Source organism: Cryptotermes secundus, unplaced genomic scaffold (genome assembly GCF_002891405.2).
Source record: "Cryptotermes secundus unplaced genomic scaffold, Csec_1.0 scaffold166, whole genome shotgun sequence".
Classification (NCBI taxonomy): Eukaryota; Metazoa; Arthropoda; class Insecta; order Blattodea; family Kalotermitidae; genus Cryptotermes; species Cryptotermes secundus.
Window position 1 is genome coordinate 609,100 of NW_019720562.1, and position 21,692 is coordinate 630,791.

The following is a 21,692-nucleotide window of genomic DNA, read 5'->3' on the forward strand; positions in this document are numbered from 1 at the left end:
AGTGTCTGAAGTAGCAGAAGTGTATTTTGGAGATAGTTTCTTTTACATGTTATGTCAGGAAACTAACAGATACTATATCCAGTGCCATGAAGAGTATGACAGAAGTTATAAGATGTTGAAGTGGGTGGATGTCACTTCAGCAGAAATGAAAAAAAAAATTTGCAATAATCTTTCTAATGGGGCATACAAGGGGGGATAATCTAAAAGAGTATTGGTCAACAGATCCATTTTTATAAATTCCCATTTTTGGCAAACTAATGAGCTGTAAGAGATTTGAACAGATTTGGTGGTGTTTGCATTTCAATAATAATGAACTGCAACCACAATCAGCAAGCAGGCTTTTCAAAATTCAGCCCTTATTAAACTTTTTCGTTCAGAAATTTCAGACAGTTTACATGCCAAACCAACAACTGTCTTTAGATGAATCTGTGATTCCTTGGAGGGGAAGGCTTCATATGTGAACATATAATCCTGGGAAACTTTCAAAGTATGGCCTACTTGATCAAAATTACCACGTCTATCAAGACAGTTATTATAACAGTGTGGTAACTGCAGAATACCTTCTTTCAAGAAAAGTACATGTTTGTGGAACAATTAGAGTGAGCAGAGGCCTTCCTCCAGATTTGAAAGAGGAATCTAAATCCCTGAAACATGGTGGAACCACATTCAGGAGGAAGGAGGATATTCTTCAGTCCTGGTGGGAAACTTGTGTTGTGAATATGATTTCCACAATTCACAATTCGAGCATGGTTGATATTCAAAGGAGACATGGACAAGCAAAGAAGCCTGTTTGTATTTCTGAGTATAATATGTTCATGAAGGGAGTTGATAGAGCCGATCAGTACTTGGCCTATTATTCTCTTCCTAGGAAAACAAAGTGCACAAAGAAAGTTGCCTTGTGGCTTATAAATTTTGCCATTTTCAATTCATTTTTGGTTTACAAAAATCTAAACCCTGATTCAGAATTGAAATACAAAGCATTTCTGATGAATGTGGCAAAGGCCTGGGCTACAGACTGGATGGTGGTGGCAGAACCAGAGTCAGACACAGACTTAGTGCAGCTGGGCCCATCAACTCCCACTCCATGCATGCCTCATGTGGACCCCCCTGGGTGACTCTCGGGTGATATGAGGAAACATACCCTCGTGAAAATTGTGAAGATTGAACGATCCAAGGGGAAGCATCCTAGGCAATGCCGTGTTTGCACAGTTCACAAAAAAAAGGAGTATGACTGTCTACATTTGCAAGTACTGTGTAATACCACTTCACAGAGGGGAATGTTTCCAGAAATATCACACTCTCAAGCACTTCTAGGAGCATTGGTAAGTGTTCTCCAAAAATTTTAGTTCATAGAATTAATTAGGAGATTTTATATTAATTTTTAAAGTGAACAGTGCACAAGTTAGGGTAGTAGGTTTAAAAATGCTGGTCCCCAGGGTGATTTAAATATTTAAATTGCCGGTCCGCAAAGTGTTAATTGTTGTGAAAATTTATTTAACCAGTTGTAGTGTTTGTATATTCAGGTGGGCAGTAACTACAGGGAGTATACTCAGACTAGAATATTACTTTACACACTAGGAAATTCAGATTTCTCATCTTCAAAAGGGTGACATCTTTTATTTGCATTCAGTGGCTTGAATATCTGTGTTACAAATTCTAGAAAATGTCACATTAGAACCTTAATATCACCTTCATATATCACTCCAAAAATTTTAGTGGTCTCTAGGGTTCTAAGAAACTACCCTTGTCTGAAATTTGGACTTTTGTAGCCCTTACCAAAAATTGGTTTATGATGAGGGATTTATTTACATTGCTGTTTATCATTTTATGTGTGACTTTTCACATACTGTTAACAGCACCTGTATCTAGATATTTTCTGGTATACTGTCTATTCTGCTAAATTTTATTTCTTAGACTGTTCCATTGTTTATACCCCATAGGCACATGGTTTTCTCATGTGTGCTCATATGTAGATCTCAGAATTTACTTTGCTGAATAAGTGAATATTTTTCTTATATGTATAATAACCAGTATTCAGAAATACTGGGATAATTCAATTCAATTCAATTTATTTCAAATTCAAAATGTGTGGATACACTTTATTGCTATTTCTAAATGTTGCTGAAGAACTAACTTTGTTAGGTCCTTGCATATCCATTACAAAACAGAAATACAAATTAATGCATTGGCTTGCCTCATCATTGGACAAAATAATCATTTCCTTACTTTGGTATTGGTGTGGCTTCAGATTGCACACTCCAGATGCAGGGTTGTAGTCAAGTCAGGGTGGTGCTTTCCTTTGAAGCAGTGATGTCAGGCCTAGGCAGTAGTTATTAAAAAGTAACAAAAGCATTGTTCTTGTTTTCTTTAAAAAAAAAAAAAACAATTTAATTTCATTAATTTAATATTTTCTTCAAAGAAATGCTTGAAAATAAATATTTAAAAGTATTTGTATTAAGGTCTTATTTACAGTGGAAATGTAAAAACTTAAAGATTGTCTAATTCTTGACCTCTGTGTTTCAGATGGAAAGACTGACATCTTTAAGGATGTGATTTTCGTGAGCAATGTGTTATATAGTTCTGTATTTAAAATTGTAAAACTGTTATGTAAATGATAAGAACAACCTCATATTGCAGTTCATGCCCATTTCTTTTTAGCTGAAACTGCCTGCTAGACCACATTGACAGTTTTGTTTTCAGGACAGTACCTCTCTCTAGGAACATGTGACTAGCGCGTGAAAGCCAAACAAGGAAGGAGTAAGCTTGAAGATAGAATGCAGTGCTCTGAATTTACAGATGTCACAGAAGATGGCATGATGTAGATGAGTGCATTTGTATATCATCTGTTGTTGTTAAATGAACTAGCTAAAATATCAAATAATTCTACTATGTTGTACTGTGCTGGGAGTGCCAAAGGGTTACTTTTCAAATGCAAGAAATATGAACAGCAATTTATATGTGTTAATTTAATTCTGAAGGGAGAGTATTGATGATGCTGCTGTGCTTCGACAAGAACTTGTTCAAGTACAACGAGTAATGGATGAGCTGACACGTGAGAGAGAAAGGGAGAGAGATCAACTGAAAGCAGAACTTAAACAACTCAAGGACCAGTATGTTGCTAGAGAAGTCACAGACATTAGTAATGAACAAGCATATAATGCTGAAGCCCAAAGGTAATGCTATAAAATCTAGAAAGTGAGTTATTTATCCCTTAAGCATAAAGGGATTAAAAACTAATTCATTATTTTTTGTAAATGGGGCCTAGAGCTCAGAATATATTTGGATGTTAGTGGGATTTGCTGAATACTGTTGAAGTAATAACAGCTTGAGTCAGCTGGCTTTGGCTTAAAGATTTGACATGCATTAGTATTGACAATTGTTATATTTCATAAAAGTGTTAATGCCATAAAAATAATTTGTCATGAGCTGATTTCACTTTAGTTTGGAATCTTGCTTGCAAAGTTGAATATTTACTCACTTGGTCAAGAAAGTCCCTGCTTTTATGGAACTGGAAGGTATGGTTGAAATACTAAGAAGTTGAGATGTAGAATTTGTGTTGGCTATGGGAAAGAACTTAAGTTGGCAACACTAAATGTTCTCTTCCATTTGTTTATAGTCTATACCGCTTGTGTCAGTGCATTGTTGGTTGTGTAAGTGACAGTCCATGTGAAAGAATCAGAAAATGGGAGACTTGGCTGATTTTGAAAGAGGAGAAATTGTTGATGCATGTTTAGATTGAGCACCTGTGACAAAAAGTGGCACATTATTAGGTGTATGGAGAGTGACCACTTCTGAGGTTATGTCAGCATTCGTGAATCATGGGGAGACAACATCAGTGGGCAGAAATCAACAGTGACTGAAATAGATTATAATACACTGAGAAGGACTGTTTCGAAAAGTCACACAACTGCTGCAGCACAGGTGATAGGAGAGCAATAATTAACATTCATCTTGAAGACCCTTTTTTCATTTCACAAATCCAACATCCATGGTATTGCAGCAATTGCTAAACCACTGATTACTGAAAATAATGCTCAGATGTGTAAACAGAGGTGTCACAGACATAAGACAACTGGAACCTTGTGTGATATGGTCAGATGAGTCATCCTTCATGCTGTTCCCTGCATCAGGAAGAGTTTACATTTTGAGAAAACCAAAGGAAGCCCATAATCTGGAATGCCGGGTTCCAACAATGAAACATGGGGGAGGTTCTGTAATTTTTTGGGCAGCAATATCATGGTACAGTATTCTGTTGGTCCTGTGGGAACATCCCACATATCATGCTATTTTTACAGCGCTCTCTTTTCACCATCAAGCGCGCTAGCCAATCGCATTGCTGGCAGCACTCGTATTTAAACAATATTCGATGTCCAGCTCACATTTAGATCATAACGCGCTAGCCAATCAGGGCTCAGCAAATTTTCGCTCCTCCATCACGCTTTGTATAAAAAGGCACAGCTGCAACCCAGCAGCACTGAGACACACTGAGATGCATTCAGTCAACATCAACCAGCCAGCCAGCACACTTTGTACAGAGTGCCCGGTCTTCAGAGGCATCGGCACTTTGCTGTGCCAGGCACGACTGCCTTGGCTGTCCGGCGGTCATACCCGACTCACTGGGCAACTCGGCTGCCCGGACTCGCCGGCGGTCATGCCCGACTCACTGGGTAACTGGCGTAACTACTGCCTCTCCACTCCAGTGACCGTGCTCCATGACCAGACTTCCACCGGCAACCACACAGTGCAACCAAACAACTTCTGGCAACTGCCGCACTTCGGCTAGACAACCAACTCAGCTGCCGCGACAGCATTAGACAAAATGCCCACAGTCCCATTCTTACCCTTCATGGTTGAATTGCTGCAAAGGAGTATGTACATGGACAGGTTGGGTAATCAGGTGCATCCCATGAACTAGACATTATTTCCAAACAATAATGCAGTTTTCCAAGATGACAGTGCCCCCATTCACACAGCTGGCAATGTTCAGTCACGGTTTGAAGAGCATGAAGGTGAACTTCAGCATCTTCCCTGGCCAGCAAAGTCACTAGATTTGAACATCATTGAACCACTCTGGTCAGTTTTAGAGACTAGAGCGAGGAACTGATTCCCACCTTCAACATCTCTAAAGCAACTTGAAGATGTTCTTCAAGAAGAATGGCATAAAATTCCACTAGAGACTGTTCAAAACTTGTTTGAATCCATTTGAGAATGATTGAGGCTGTACTGTAGGCAAAAGATGGTCCAGTACCATACTAATAAGAAAATTGTGTACAGTATATTTAGTGTTTCCATTATCATGTCCAACGCCTGTGTGTGTGTGTGTGTGTGTGTGCATATGTACATACATGTATATATTATCATGTGGTAAAATGACAAGAGACATGGTTTGGATTGGTGATTGGATTTATTGAACTCTCATACCAGGACTACAAGTGATTATAACTATTTCAGTGCTTCTCACACTTTACAATTTGCTGTACTGCAGCACACATACAAACTTCTCAGCCTGCTGTGTCTTCACTGGTTGTCATGTGGACATGGCTGCCAGTGCTGTAGATTCTTCAGCCTCCATGTTCCACCACTCCTGTCCTCGCTGGCTAGCACCTGTCTCACACTAACTGTTCATGGCCACAACCCCTGGTTATTGTCTGCCTCCTAGCCATTGCTCTCCACCACTGGCTTGAACTGACTGCTTGTGACTCACTCAAAATCATGACTGCTAACCACTCACGGTGGCTCTGGTTCAGTCCCTGGTGTAAAGCCTCAGGGTGGACCATATAGAAAACACCACTTCCAACAGTTCTTCTGTTGTTGCATGTTTCTTCTTCAACAATTTCTCTACTGTTTTGTCAGATTTTGTTGCTGTGGAAACATGTTTGCAGCACCATTTCTTAGCAATGGACATCTTTTCATCTTCCACTGTTCCGGCTGTCAGCCGTCATGTTTCAGTGTCAGTGTTTTTTTCAGTCTCAGTCTGTTATATATTATTCCTTCATTGTGTGTTGTTTCCATTTAGACATTCTTGAACTATTGTTTCTGATTTCTTTTTGGATGTTCGTCATGTTGAAGCTGGTGGGTTATTTATAGTTATGTAATTTATGTTAAAGTTTTTATTATGACACACTGACTCTTCCAGGTATTTTTTCTCATTGTTATGTGAAGTACAGATTATAATACTTGTCATGCAGTTGAAATTGTTGGCTTGACACGTCGAGGACCAGCCAGACATTTCTGTGCCATGCACAAATTTCTGAGCTAGTGCCAAGGTCAAGAAAACATGGATCTATACATCCACTTTCCCATACACCTCAGTGGCATCATGCTTAATTAGTTAAGCTCAGGAACAGCTGACCTTTTACATAAGTTTCCATCATGTGTGTTTTCAATAATGTTTCTTGATATCCACAGAGTTCTACAATTTTTTAAATATTTGCCTGCAATTAGTACTGTTTGTTTTATTAAATAGCTGCCTTCTAGGTACTCTGAACACATAGCAGTCCCAATATTTCACACCTGGATTGCATGTAATAACAGAAGTAGAGAAATTAAGTGGAAGCTTTATCAGAATGGGGAGCTATAAGTAACAACATATGCATGTGAGGAGGCTAATGAGGAATGAATTGAAGTCAGTGATTCCAGAATATATAGAAATAAATATGATAATAATGAATCTGTAGTTATTAATGTCAGTACAAGTAGTGAGAATGTTTTAGTAGGAAAAGAACAGCTATTTGAAACCAACAGCAAGGAAAGAAAGATATCTTAGTAAGAATGGCAACACACTGATGGTGGTATAAATTGTGTGACTAAATAGAAATGAATACCTTCCTGGGCATTCTTTCTTTGCTCTACTCCTTCTGTCATTTATATTTTTATTCATTTAGTAGTAATGTTTTTAGTGGTGAAAGCTGTTTTTCTTAAAATATGCTGGTAGCTGCGTTGGGATGTGTAATCAGCTGGTGCTCAGTGTGTTTGTCTTATATAACGTATAAATAAGGTATAAGTAGGCCAGGAATATGAAATATGTTTAGTAATGTTTATAAGCTGTTGATTTTCTCTTTATTTTAATGTACTTTTTCCCCCTCTTATGAGTAATGTATATGGTTCATGTATAGGAGACAGGAAGATTTGGAAATTACATTGAGGAGCAGAGAAAGTTGTATCACAGCTTTACAAAATGATATAGGAATCTACAAAAAAAAGCTAAATGAGGCTGAAACAAAACTGCACCAAGAATTGTCTAGATCACAAACTTTAGAGCAAGAAGTGCAAGTTCTGAAGGACAGAGTAGGTGAAGTGTCAGAAGAATGTGAGAAAAAAACAGATGATATCTTACACTGGCAGAATGAATACGCTGAGGTATGTATTTCTGTGCAGACACATTGGTATGTGTCAAAATATTTTGCTATGTTAACTTATGTATTTTTTTTTCATTTCATTTATTCACCTTCCATAAATCCTGTCGAGAGTACATTCTCATGCGGATGTGGAGATTGTCCTTGTTACAGTCACAACTAAAGATTACAGTTGTCATCCAAAGCATGCACACTTGTATAAAATACCGATAAACATGTACAATATAATAAATAAGTTAATTTTAGTAGTAAAAGTAATGGCAAACCTTATACAATTTGTACAGTTTTATGCAAGTCTATTAATTAAAAATTCAAAGGTTAAAACATAATGTCATTAATGACTTTTGTATAACATACATTAATTATATGTGGGGTTTTTGTCGTGTCGTTACTTCAATGACAACCCACTTATTCGGAACAGTTTTGCAGGTCCTGAAAAGGACCGTTGGTTGCTGAGATGCTTGACAGGTGAAGTAGCGCGGCGCACGCCGGTAGGAAGGGATGTTGGTTGCGGTGTGTGGACTGGCCGCAGTGTGGCCGTTGCTTGATTGCAGTGCGGCAGATGGTGGAGGCTGCTCGATCGCAGCGTGACAGCTGCTAGTGAAAGTCTGGTGACTGGAGCGGAGAGGCGGTAGCTACGCCAGTTGCCCAGTTTATCGGACACGACTACTGGTGAATCGAGGCGGCCGAGTTGCCCAGTGAGTTGGGTGTGACTGCCGGACAGCTGTGGCAGTCATGCCTGGCGCAGCGAAGCGCCGATGCCTCCGAAGACCGAGCGCTGGCAACGAAGTGTGCTGATTGCTTGTAGACTGCTTGAAGACTGCTGATGAACTGCTGACTTGTGACCTTGTGCTCCGCCTTTTATACAATGCGTGATGGCGGAGCGAAAATTTGCTGAGCGCTGGTTGGCTAGCGCGCGTAATGATGTGGATGCGGGCTAGCAGCAAGCGCTGTATAAATGTGAATGTCGGATGCAATTTGATTTGTTAGTGCGTGTGCTGGTGAAAAGTGAGCGCTCTGATAATATGTGGGATGTTCCCACATATATAATAAATTGAAATAAAGACTAGTATACAGTGATATAAAAATTGTGTATATCTAAAATAAGCATCTAAAAACCAGAACACAGACTGACAACCTTGTCTTCTTTTAATTGTAAAGTAAGACAGCTACTCGGACCTTAAAAAGATTTATAACCAAAATATTCCTGTAAAGATTAAAAAGAATGTAAATATAAAAATTATTTTAATTGTACCTGAAAACTCTTAGTGTCACTCGATATATCCTTAATATATTGTGGTAGATTATTATAGACCTTTGTTCCTAAACAGTAGACTCCCTTTTGGTATTTACTCAAATTTACAACAGGCTTATGGAGATTATTTTGCTGTCTGGTATTTATTCTATGAATCTCTGAATTTACTATGAATTTGTTTCTATTTTTTATCACAAAGAGCATAAGAGATAGTATGTACTGAGATGCCAGTGGTAAGATTTCTATTTCTCTAAATAAGTTCCTGCACGAATCCCTCCTTCTGCGTCCCAACATAATTCTAATTATATTCTTTTGCATTCTAAAAATTTTTATACTTTGGGGTGAGTTACCCCAAAAAGGTAAACCATAATTTACAATAGAATTAAAATAAGAGTGATAAACCATTTTTAAGGTATTTCTGGATGTGTATGGTTTAAGCGATCTTATTATGTAGCAGACTGCACTTAGTTTAGCACTAATATACTCAATGTGGTATTTCCAGCTCATTGTGTCATCAGTGAATATTCCAAGAAATTTAATATTGGATATAGATGTAATTTGTTTTTTATCATATACAGTTTTTATTTCTTGCTGTAAATTGAATCTAGTGGGTTTTATTAAAATTTATAGAAAATTTGTTTACTTTGAACCATTCATTTATTCTATGAAAAGCATTATTTATATTTACACAGAGATCATCATAGTTTGAACTTTTAACTAAGAAACTAGTGTCATCTGCAAATAATATAAGTACAGTTTTATCATTTATAGCTTTGGGTAAATCATTTATATAAATGAGAAATAACAGTGGACCCATAATCGAACCTTGCGGGACACCATGTCTAATTTTGCCCCATGTCGAAAATTCATTGAGATTAAGATGTATATTTATAATTAAAACCCTTTGATATCTATTTCTGAAATAAGATTCAAGCCATAGTTTAGCTTTACTCTTTATCCCATAGAACTCCAATTTCGACAACAGAACCTCATGATTAACACAATCGAAGTCCTTTTCTAGGTCACAAAAAATGCCTCCTATTAAGTGTTTGCTGTTAAAGGTCTTACAGATTTCATTCACTAACTTGTATATAGCCTCATCTGTTGAAGATTTTGTTCTAAAGCCAAATTGTTCTTCCACTAAAATGTTATTGTTATTTAATTGTTCAATCAATTGAATGCTCATAGCTTTTTCTAATACCTTAGAGAACGAAGTTAAAAGTGATATAGGCCTATAGTTGGAAATATTTGTTTCTTCACCCATTTTAAACAACGGTCTTATTTCTGAGTATTTTAAACAATCTGGGAAAATTCCTTGTGATAATGAATTGTTGCATATGTGAGTCAAAGGAGAGATAATGAAAAGGGAACTCATTCTTAATACTTTAGTGGATATTTCATCATATCCATAAGAGTTTTTTGCTTTGAGAGCTTTAATTATATTTTCAACTTCCTTAGTTGATAAAAATTTAAGTTTAATATGTGGAAAGGGATTTATGAAAGTTTTCATTAAATACTGAATGGGAGTAGTGTCTGGAAGGTAACTAATATTAGTATTATTTTGTTTATTTTTTGCATTTTTATTTTCAGTTACAGATAAAAAGTAATTGTTAAAGGTTTCCACAATTACTTGCTTTTCTCTAATCAATTTTCCATCCACCTTTAATGTGCATATTTTTTCATTATTTNGTTTCATAATTCAGTTTAATTAAAAAGTCATTTATTGTGTGGTTGTTTATTTTCCTTCTTATTTTAAATTGTTTAGCATGTGTTCTCATGTTTATTGTTTTAAATGTTATGGATTGTGCATCATGATCAGACAATCCATGTATTATAGGCCTTACAGAATAATTTTCCCTTCTAGTAATATCGATGAAAATATTATCAATGGCTGTAGCATAATTTCCTTGAACTCTGGTGGGAAAATTTATCATACTTATTAAATTATAAGTTTTCAATAAGGTATATAACTTGTTTTTGTTTTCACTATCAAGAAGTTAATATATATTAATATCCCCACCTGAAGTTAAAATTGTTGCTAGATCTGCACCAGGTTTCACTAGACCTTGAACACTGTATGGGTTACTCTTACTGTTGTAGCCTTTCTGCATGCATTGATTTTAAGCCAGAAAGGAAAGCACTGAAATCTTGATGCACACCGTGAATTCTAAATTTCCCTTCCCAAAAGTTGTATGCAGTCCACAATGGTAATGGGTGCAGTGCTCTTTGTGAGGACTTGGTACCTGCCACCATTAGAAGCTGTCACTGAGCACTTACAAATATGACTGTCACATAGAGGTGTTGATTGACTAATTACCAAATTATGTACCAATTTAAATTGTATACAGGTGTTCGAAATGTGGAGGGTTAATTGTATTTTATGCATGGGAAATTTATTACAGATATTATTACTTCTAATAGTGGTTCAATGTTTACTTACTGAAACTTTCAAGTGTATAGTAGTTGTAGTTCTAATAGCTGAAATGTAAACCGGAAAATATGTGTATGGTGATGATGGCTCACATAGACTGAAACACATACAGGGAGGTTCAACCGACAATTATGGCATTTATTGAAACAGCCATTTAACTGGTCGCAGTCAATGTGCGGTGACTTACGTGTTGACATTAGCAGATCCTGCCACCCCATGGCCACTGTGACAATAAGTACACATTCATGCATGTGACCGATTAGCTGTGAGAATTCACTGTTTTGTTAAACTATGGTGGGATACAGTATTGAACAATGTGTGCTTCTCATTAAGAATTACATTAGATGAAAGAAATCTTGTAACAGATGTGTTGTAAATTTCATTGCCAGTCACAGAACACACACCAGTGGTGTACTAAAATTCCACGTGTCACATGCCAGAAGCCATTATATTACCAAAATGTTGGTGTATTATGTGCTATAAACACTAGAAGATAGGCACTATATTCTTTTGTGACACATTTGAGAACAGTATGTGAACAAAATTATGTAGCCCTTTGAAGATATTATTGTGGAAGAAAAGAAATATATGTGTATTCAGCAGGAATGACTAGTTATTGGGGGCTGTGACTGTCATGTTTCTTGGGTCTGATGGAGGGTACACTTCAGCATGTGTTATAAAATTTGTTACATTTGAGCGAATGGGTGTCATTATTGGAGGACACCACTTTTAGTGACTGTTGTAAATGAAGTGATTAAAGTGGTTTTACTGATAACATTTTTTTAATGTGGACAGAACTTCCAGTTACATCACGTGATAGCAGTTTATTTTCTTGGAGGGAGGCCAAACACTTGTCAGTGTTTTGCCTAGCGAACAGGTGCTAATAAGGCCATAAACAAAGGAATGAGCCTTCTTAATACATTAAATAAAAAGAACTTAGTGCCAAAGTGCTGATGGGAAAATTATTTGTCTTTAGGTCAGTGGTTTCAGAACTCTTTTAATTTGTGGCTCTCTTGATGTGAATACCCAGACGCTGTAAATATTTTATGTAAGAGTTTAAAAAAATAAATATTAATGGACCTTAATGATATCCATGAAGTACTTGGTTTTCAAATTGCATTTTTGTAATTGCTTTAATGCAGCCTCATAATTGTATTTATTATAATTAGACCCCTGATAATTCTTTACAGTTGCTTCTACTTTGGGAAATGCTTATTTAAGTTCATGATTGGATCTGTAGTGCTGACATATAAAATGTGTTTGTTCCACTTTAGAATATTTATTTCACAAAGTAATGCATAGTTTGTAGTAATTCTATATTTGTATTTTATTATTTAATGTTGCTTACATTGCATATTTGTGTTTTGTTCCACATTCAGTTTAGAATAGAATCCACACCTTTCATTTATTAACTCATCACAGTATGTTTAGAATCTTGTTCCAATACTACATAGCAATAGAACCTGGAAAGCATTACATTTCATTTATTTAACCTTGATGAAGTATCAGAATTATGTCCTAATATTTATTGCATGCAGACTATGAGGTCAGATATAGGCAACTTTCATTAGCTCAAATAATAATGCCAGATAATTTTCTTTTAGTATATTGCAATAAATGATTTGTTCTGTGTTCAGTTATGACTAGGTACAGTGTTTGTTTTTTGAAGCTGAGACTGTTATGAATCTTAAAATTTCGTTCAATAGACCTGGGAAATGATGCTGTGTTAGCTTCAAAACAGACCATGATCACCCTTTTACTATTTCTGGGAGGGTTATTTTACAATGCCCAGAATACCTTGGCTGTATAGTGTTGAATGGGATGACTGAAGAATGATGAACTGGAAACGGTATACAAAGAAGCAATCTTGGTCTCATTGAGGTACTACCAAAGTGTCTGCCTAGAGAGAATGAGGAAAACTACACATTCTCAGTCAGGACAACTGACTTCCTAGATGAGATTAAGACTGAGCACTTTTCCAAATACACACATAGAGCAGTGCTGCTATACTAATTCCATTCAGGACCTTCATTATTCATGACAGGGAATAGTTATTGTTATCATAACTTACACCTACTAAGCTTATTTGCAAAAGAAGAGTATGTGTGATCCTTCCTATGCTATGTTTGAAAGACATTACTTTCTTTCATATTTCATGGTAACATAATTTAAGTGTGTAGAAGCTGCAGGTGGTTTAGCTTAAAGTGTTAAGAAAGGGAAGGATAGGTTTATTTTCATTGAATTTGTTACACCATGTAGACATACAAAAGTATATTTCATTCATGTCACAGAAAGATTCACTGGAGAGATACATTCAGAACTGTATGAAGTAACTTTGTGTTTATGGAAGTAATTTATTTTCCTCCAAATTCCTGTGCTTTCTTAGATGAAGAGGGAGAGAGATCAAGTACAGAAACTGCAGCAGAATGGAGCCAATGAAATAAATATATTGCTTCAGCAAGCTGAAGAGATCAAAGCAAAGTATGATGCTGCTCTTAAAGAGAGAGAAGAAAAAGAGGAAGGTATTAAATCAGCACAATCACGCCTTGATGCTCTTTACAAACAGAAAGACATATTAAAGAGTGAACTGACACACAAATCAAAAGTCTGTGAAGAACTAGAGAAGTCAAATTCATCTCTGTAAGTTAGCCAATTAATCATTTTAAGTAGGAGATTTATAATTTTGTATGATGTTACATCTGCATTCAGTGTAAAAATGTGGCAGAATTCTGGAGTATTCTGCCTGAATATTATAAAAGCAGATGTTCATTTCATGATTTATTCTGACCGTCTTACAGTGCATACATTTATTCACCTTACTCTTCTCTCTTGCACTACATGTTTCGGCACTAAAGTGCCATCTTCAGGTGCTTTTCGATGTACGTTGAACTACTGCATTGCATGCCCTGTTGTCTTTATACTAAAATAACTAAAATATATATTCGTCATATATATTGCTAAATTTTAAATATTAAAAATGTTAAAACTGTTCAGGATTTGTTATCCTTATGTCGTATTTCAGTACGCGAGTCACACCTATCTTCTTCTGTCTGAGTATTCTTCCTACTTTCACGTGTATTGTGCTTTGTGTTGTGTCTTACTCCTGTGACTGCATATGTTATACTGCTGGGCCTGCTGGGTATGTGTGTATTTTTGGATTTTGGATGAAATGGTAGCAGAATTGTAAATTGAATAATAACAAGCATTTTGTGTGTATGCACATGTGCTCATGTGCCTGTGTGTGTACATGTATATAATATGCAAAAGAGGGATGCCATGGCCAATTGCTATAATAATTGTGACCATTATACATTGTATATTAGTAACCTGATACATGTCCTACTGCCGTTTCACTTCGTAGCTCCTCCCTGAGACTTCCTCCAGGCACTGTTGTCCTGTTATATATGAGGTAATGCAACCTCCCTCTTCTACAGATTTTTTTTATTGCTAGTGGGGTGGGACTAAGTCCCTTGTACTGTGGCCACTTCTGGCCTGTTGTACCAGCCCCAGATGATAGGTGAGGGTGATTGTGGAGCAATTGGTGGAATGAAGATTGGCAGGGGAAACCAAAGTACTCAGAGAAAACCTGCTCCAGTGCCACTTTGTCCACCACAAATCCCACTTGAACAGACCAGGGATCGAACCCGGGCTGCCGCAGTGGGAAGCCAGCAACTAACCACTTGAGCTATGGCATGGCCTCTCTTCTCTGGATACAGGGTGTTAAAAATAAAATGAGAACCTAACTTTACCCTTCCTAACCAAAGTCTACAGTATATCAGCCAGCCTTGCTGAGTGTTTTGGAGTCTATTGTAAGCAGTTTGAATGGATAAATGTGTGAAAACAGACATTTTAATAAGATCTAGAAGTTTGTGATGGTGGTATATTAATATAGTTATTGTGTTTCTGGACATTATCCTTTGCCTTGTTTTTTTTTATTATATTGTTTCAGAGGCTGGATTCTGTCTCCGTGCTCAGGTGGAACCTACTGAGTTTAACCCAGTTGATAGAGTTAGTTCCTAATGTCCAGAAACAAAATTATTTTACAGTAATTTTAAGTCAGTGGCCTCCAAACTCATCATGTGAGTGTAATTTTTGTAGTAAGGGTTTTTTGGGGAAAATATATCAGTTAAGAACTCTTCTTGAGAAAACCCCATGTATATGGTCATTTTTGTTAGGATAAAAAAAGAGTCAGATTTATCTCATAGGTACACTTCTGTTTTTCATTATTCAGAATGTATAATACTGAATTTTATGTATAAAAGGTGAAGTTTTCCCTTTGCTTAATTAAGCACCACACCATGAAGATGGATGGGGAGTAGCTTTTATGTATGATATCTGTTAAAGGAATGTAGTTTTGTAATGCAGTGTAATATTTGAAGGCATGAGAAGATTAAGGAGGCAGAAAGAGAAGTGTTGCACAAGAAAGAAGAAATTGCAAGATTAGAATCAGAACGTGCAGAACTTCTTGTTCAAATTGAAGCAGGTGAAGGTGCCAGCACTGCCATCCAGCAGCTGTCACAGGAGAAGGTAACACCTTTCAGAGAGTCTGTTGCCCTTTCATTGTCATTTTGTTCTTATGTTTTGAGAAATTATAAGTCTTCTTGGGTGATCATCTTCATCAGGTTGGAGACAGAACGTGAAACATTTGGCTTTTGCTTGTAATAGTTGTGATTCATTGCTTAAGAAGATTTTATGCTTAGATAGTACAGTTCCATAGTATTCCCTCTTCAGGTATTTTGTGTACATGGGATAACCAATTTGATCTGTATATTTTCATTAAGTAGTTATGTGCATATATTCCAGACTGTTATCTCTCCCACAGTGACATGTTAAAAGTCCCTTGATACTTAAATTTGTTACCACAACCATTTAATTTTAGAGGTTTCATATTGTAACATGTTTTGTCACTGAAGACGCAGTTCAGATTGTTAATTGGTTTATTTAACAACCTACAGGTCGCAACTACCATTACTGATAACACAGTTGCGGGTTTTCACAATTTATAAACCCTGCACAATAATCTGTTCACTCTGTCTTCAATGGTCTTCACTTATTCACAGTACAATATGGGAGCTATACCAGTGTCACTGTATTACACACTCCCAATAACTTCTCACACTATCACTTCTAATCACACGTTCCGGTATTCTTCTTTCCGTGTTCATGATTCGTTCTCTACAACTGAACTCGGCGACTGTTCCATTTCAACTTACTCCTTAGGCAGCGGCCTCCATAGTCTAGAGGTAACGTTCCCACCTCATGACTCGTAGTACGCGGGTTCAAATACCCGGCGGAGGTCGTCGAATTTTTAAGGGCAGAAAAATTCAGGGAACAAGTCCTCCGGGAGGGACTTTAAGCCATGGGTCCCGTGTCGTAGCTTTACGGCACGTAAAAGAACGTCATACCTCCAAAGGAGGTCACTGAGCAAAATTGCGGACGTTTGCCGCCGGACAGCAGTCACTAATACCTCCGGTAGATGGGGGAAGCATTATAGACACTTCTCAGCCAGTAGAGCCGGTCTCGCTGGCTGGGTGGGACTGATGGTAAACACCAATACCGGCAGGATATAGAGGCTGGTAGAAATCATAGAGGGAAGCACAATGGACCACTACAGGTCTAAGTGCATGGGGAAACCCACCCTCTCTAATAACTAACTAACTACTCCTTAGGCAGTGTAGTTCTATTATAAACCCTCAGCCAGACAACGGAAAGCGCCTCGCTTCCCTGTTGCCATGTCGCCTGTTTACAGGTGTTGCTGGGCAATGCTGTCAAGAGTTGTTTCCTGCTGTGCAGTAACCGCGGCATCCCCAGCCACGTCACTGTGGCAATGGTTGCCTGATACAGCCGCTCCTCTGCCAAGTCACCACGGGGGAGGGGGGCAGAGTGTTGACTGGCCTGTTACCGTAGTAGCGATTGCGCTCCGATGCCACCATGTCACCACTGGCAGGGGAGGGGATGTCCTCCATAGCACAATGCATCACAATATTTTTATTTAAAATTCAATATCTTTACCATGTTTCATTATAAAATTATGGGGTGGGAAAACTGTTTGAAAGACTGATTATCATTTTCATATATGTGTATTATCATCTATGTACCCCTTATATGAAAATCTAGATTTTGGAATGCAATACTTTTAGCCTTGTTCTCAAATAATATGCTACTTTCATCACTGACAACCATTTTAGTTTAAATATGTCATCACATGTATATGTCTGAACCCTGCACGCCTGTAATATACAGTCCTGGCTCTGGCTGCCATCTGGTATTTAGAAATGAAACACATTCCAAGGAAGTGTCTAATGAAACAACTTCCAATCTAAGCACACAAATGTATTTTAGCTACATCTTGTGATCGTAGGGTATAACTCTGGTAGATTCATTGATAACAGATGTGTGCTTTGAACTCAATTTGTACTTCCTCCTCAAAACATATACACACTGTGGATGACTGAAATTGAGAACATTAACTGTTGGCTAGAAAAACATCAATTATGAAGTTGTAAACACAATGAAATCTATTCAAATGAATATACCATGAGAAACAGAATTGCAACACCAGTGGTGCACACTGTGAAGACCTTTGTAATTATGGTTTGGTTTTCCATACTAGGCCATAGTACAGGGTGGCACATGAAATGATCCAGTATTTGATTTAGTATTAAATATTCAGCCATGCAATGAATGATGTTTCGTAACATGGTAATACTTACAGTAGATGTTGGAAATCAGTGATGAGACTGAGTCCGCTTCATACTGTGGCCATTACTGGCCTATTGTACCAGCCCCTGATGATGATAATTGTGGAGCAGTTGGTGGAATGAAGATTCGCAGGGGGAACTGAAGTAATCAGAAAACCTGCCCCAGCACCACTTTGTCCACCACAAATCCACAAGACCAGACCCGGGCTTGAGCAAGGGCTGCCACGGTGGGAAGCCAGTGCCTAACCTCCTGAGCTCTGGTGCAGCCGGATCATGGAAATTAGTTCTTACTCTTGCCCAGCTTGCTGATGTTGCACTGTTCCAGCTCATGCATTAGTTTACACAAGATGGCTGACAAAGAAAGACTGTAGAACAACTGTAAAAAATGTTTCACACCAGGAGTCTGTACCAGATAGGATGGCTGTAGAACAACCTAAAACCATGGCCACTGAAAAAGCTTCTATCACATAATTATATGTATTGCTGTTATGGATGAATTTTGGGGCATTTGTTACAGATGCTACTGAATAAGGAGTTGAAAGAGCAGATGCAGTACCATGCCACGTATGCGAAAGATATGTCAACAAAACTGGAAGGTGCAACAGCTCAAGTCCATGACTTAGAAGAAAGTAATAAAGGCATGGTATTACAACTTGGTAATCATGAAAACAAGATACACTCTCTGAGTACTGAACTTCAAGAATTGCAAAAAGAGGTCGTCAGGTTAACAGATGACTTAAATAAGAAGGTGAGGTTTTTAATTTTTTGGACAATGTAGTATGCATAAAATGTAAACAAATTATATGATTTGAAGCATTCCATTGCATTGTGTTTTATGTCAACATTGAGATATAAACCTATGACTTCTAGCCTATTGGTACTGACAGCATCATTAAATAACCAACTTAAAAAAATACTATGTAACTTCCATGGTAGTTCTCTTCAGTTCACCTACAAGCAATAACAGGTGATCATAAATGCGGCTTCAAGGCATCTTTCTGTGCCATTAGCATGCCAGTTGGTTACAGTGGATCACTTGACCATATGCCTATGGAATGTTTTTCCAAAGATTTTAAGTGAAATCTCACTGCTAACCTAATTTTGAGGGGTTATGATCAGTCACCCCTACTGTCTTAGTGTTCTTACTACTGCATTGTCATATTGTTAGCTCTTACAGACTGTTTGGCCATTAGTTTCCATCATTCCTTAGACTCTTCATTGCCTCACTCCCTTTATGATTGTCCTTGAGTATGCAATTTACTGCAGTCATCAACTGACTATGTAACAAGTGATCCCATCATTGCAATGTATGACCAAGATTTCCAGATTTAATTTTTCTTTGCTGACACAAGAAATTTACTATCTGTGAAAAACATTTTTATGACTTTTTGGTTGTTGTATTGTAAGTGCTTGTATATGTGATGGTGGTTTGTTTCATCCAGTGATCACTTATTAAATCGTTTATGTGTTTTCATCATAGAATTGGTGGACATTTTTTAGAAGAACATATTTGTTTCTAATTTTGTGTGAAACTTGGATAGAGTTGTACACGATCTTGAAAGTGTGCTATTGAAGTGGGGTTATATGAAGAACACATGCCTTTGAATGGTTTCACAGATTCTGAGAAGGTGGAGAAAACTTGAATGAAGAAAGATGTGATTACTGTTCTGTAACTGATAATTTTTTTTTTATTTTTATTTAATGTTGCTGTCTGTAACTTAGACTGTATGGCATCAATATAACTTTGTCAAGAGAGTGAAAATATTTGTTTAAATTATTGGAAGAATGAATGCTATATTAATGACAGAACATTCAAAGATGTGACAGAAATGATGTGTTTTAGTGACACATCTGAAAAGATTTTTGCAAAAATGGTTCTGAACATTTTGACTAACATTCAGAAATTGATATGAAAGGTATTCTTCTAACCTCCTTTATGGTGTTCAAGACAGGACAATCCTGTTAGGCATGTCATTGCTGATAATGAATCATAGATTTTTTCAGTATGATCCAGAGGCTCATTGGCAAAGTCACTAATGGAAATCTGCTAGCTCATCAAACTTGTCAGAGTCAGAAGTGAATATGGTGTTTATTTGCTTTTTTGACTTTCAGTGAATTTTCCATTGAGAATTTGTTTCTGTTGGTCAGACTGTGGACCAGATGTTTAGTGAGTGTAAGTTCTTTGATACCTGAGACACTTAGGTGGAGACAACAAATCTTTGGCCAGATCACTGTATTCTTTAATATGATATTGTGCAAGCACATTGTGCTCTACAAGTAAATGGAATTTTTTCCATTACTCGGCTGACTCACCTCCCATGTTCTCTTGATGTAGCTGCTAATCTTCCAAATTTTCACACAGAATTGAACGTTAAATTATTATTCTAAAATGTCACAACCAATTGTTGTGTTAAACACACGAACAAGGTTTACTGAATAAAATTAACCACAAGCACAACTACCTCTTATAATGCTGCCAACAGTGAATGATAAATATTTTTTATTGCTATAAAATTTTGGATTTTTTCACTCCATTAAAAAGAGAGATTAGTCCAGTAACTTTTGTGCCCCATATCATAATATTGCAGTTACAAGGCTCTGTATGTGTGCTTCATCTCTGTCACCAGTCTGTACTACCTATGAATTGTATTATCGATTAGTACCTTCCGGTACATAGATTTTGATATATAGGAGCGTGCTTTATGAATTTACATGACTATTTCTACATCCTGGGTCTGTTGCCCATACGGATATTTATGGAAAATAAAGGATATGTATATATGTATGTAATGATATAATTTACCCTTCAGCATGGTTTGCCGTACATGGTACGTTGGTATTTAAATGGTCCTACCTGCGGTTTGCTGTACACAGCATGCCGAGCTGTAAGCTTAATTTTGAAGGCCCATAAATATGGAATGAACCACGTCAGTGTGATGATGATTGCACTGGGCTGTTGTGAAAAGAATGTGCTCTCTGTTCGTATAAACATAACATTCAATTTCCTGCAGCTCTGCCAGTCAGTCTAAAAATAAACGCGTGACCTCGCAGTAGTATCAGCGAGTGACTGTGATATCAACATACCACAAAGATGATATGCGTGAATAAAGCTGTTTGTGATTACTACAGAAACATGCTGGGAGTGGATCTGAAGGATCAAATGCTACAGCCGTACTTGCTTGAACAAAAGAAGAGTACTAAGTGGTATCAGAAGCGGCCTCCGTAGTCTAGGGGTAATGTTCCCACCTCATGACTCAAGGTACATGGGTTCAAACCTGGCGGAGGTTGTGGAATTTTTAAGGGCGGAAAAATTCAGGGAACAAGTCCTCCAGGAGGGACTTTAAGCCGTGGGTCCCGTGTGGTAGCTTTATGGCACGTAAAAGAACGTCATGCCTCAAGGAGGCCTCTGAGCCAAATTATTAAGGACATTTCCTGCCCAACAATAGTCTCTAATGCCTCTGGTAGATGGGGGAAACATCTAGATACCGCTGAGCCAGTAGAGGCCGAACTCGCTGGCTGAGTCAGGACTGATGGCACGTACCAGTATCGGTAGGGTATAGAGACTGGTAGAATATTACAGGGGGACGTACAGTAGACCACTGGTCATGGTGCATGGGGAAACCCACCCCCTCCAAGAATAATAATAATAATAATAATAATAATAATAAAGTGGTATCAGAGGTTGTTCAAAAGGCTACTCAGTGTAGCAATACATAACGCAATGGTCATATATCGGTGTCTCCCAAATAACAAAAACATGGACACACTAAAGTTGAGACTTTCACTAGCACAAGGTCTCATGGAAAAACACGGTTCTGGTGTTCTTCGTCCTATATACGGCCATCCATCAGTTGAGCCGCTGCCTGAAAGACTCACAGAACGACATTTCCTGGAGCGTATTCCAGCCATAGGAAAAAAGGCAAAGCCTCAAAAGAGATGTGTGGTGTGCA

At 37.5% G+C, this 21,692-nt stretch overlaps 1 protein-coding gene across 1 annotated transcript in view; it reads left to right on the forward strand.

Moving 5' to 3' along the window:
• Positions 1 to 21,692, forward strand: part of LOC111868384 (early endosome antigen 1) — a 63,720-nt gene that overhangs the window by 14,872 nt on the left and 27,156 nt on the right. Inside the window, exons 6-10 of the mRNA XM_023858972.2 lie at positions 2,979 to 3,173; positions 7,116 to 7,359; positions 13,428 to 13,681; positions 15,421 to 15,568; positions 18,260 to 18,490. Of these exons, the coding sequence (XP_023714740.1) occupies positions 2,979 to 3,173; positions 7,116 to 7,359; positions 13,428 to 13,681; positions 15,421 to 15,568; positions 18,260 to 18,490 (1,072 nt within the window). The remainder of the gene's footprint in view (positions 1 to 2,978; positions 3,174 to 7,115; positions 7,360 to 13,427; positions 13,682 to 15,420; positions 15,569 to 18,259; positions 18,491 to 21,692) is intronic.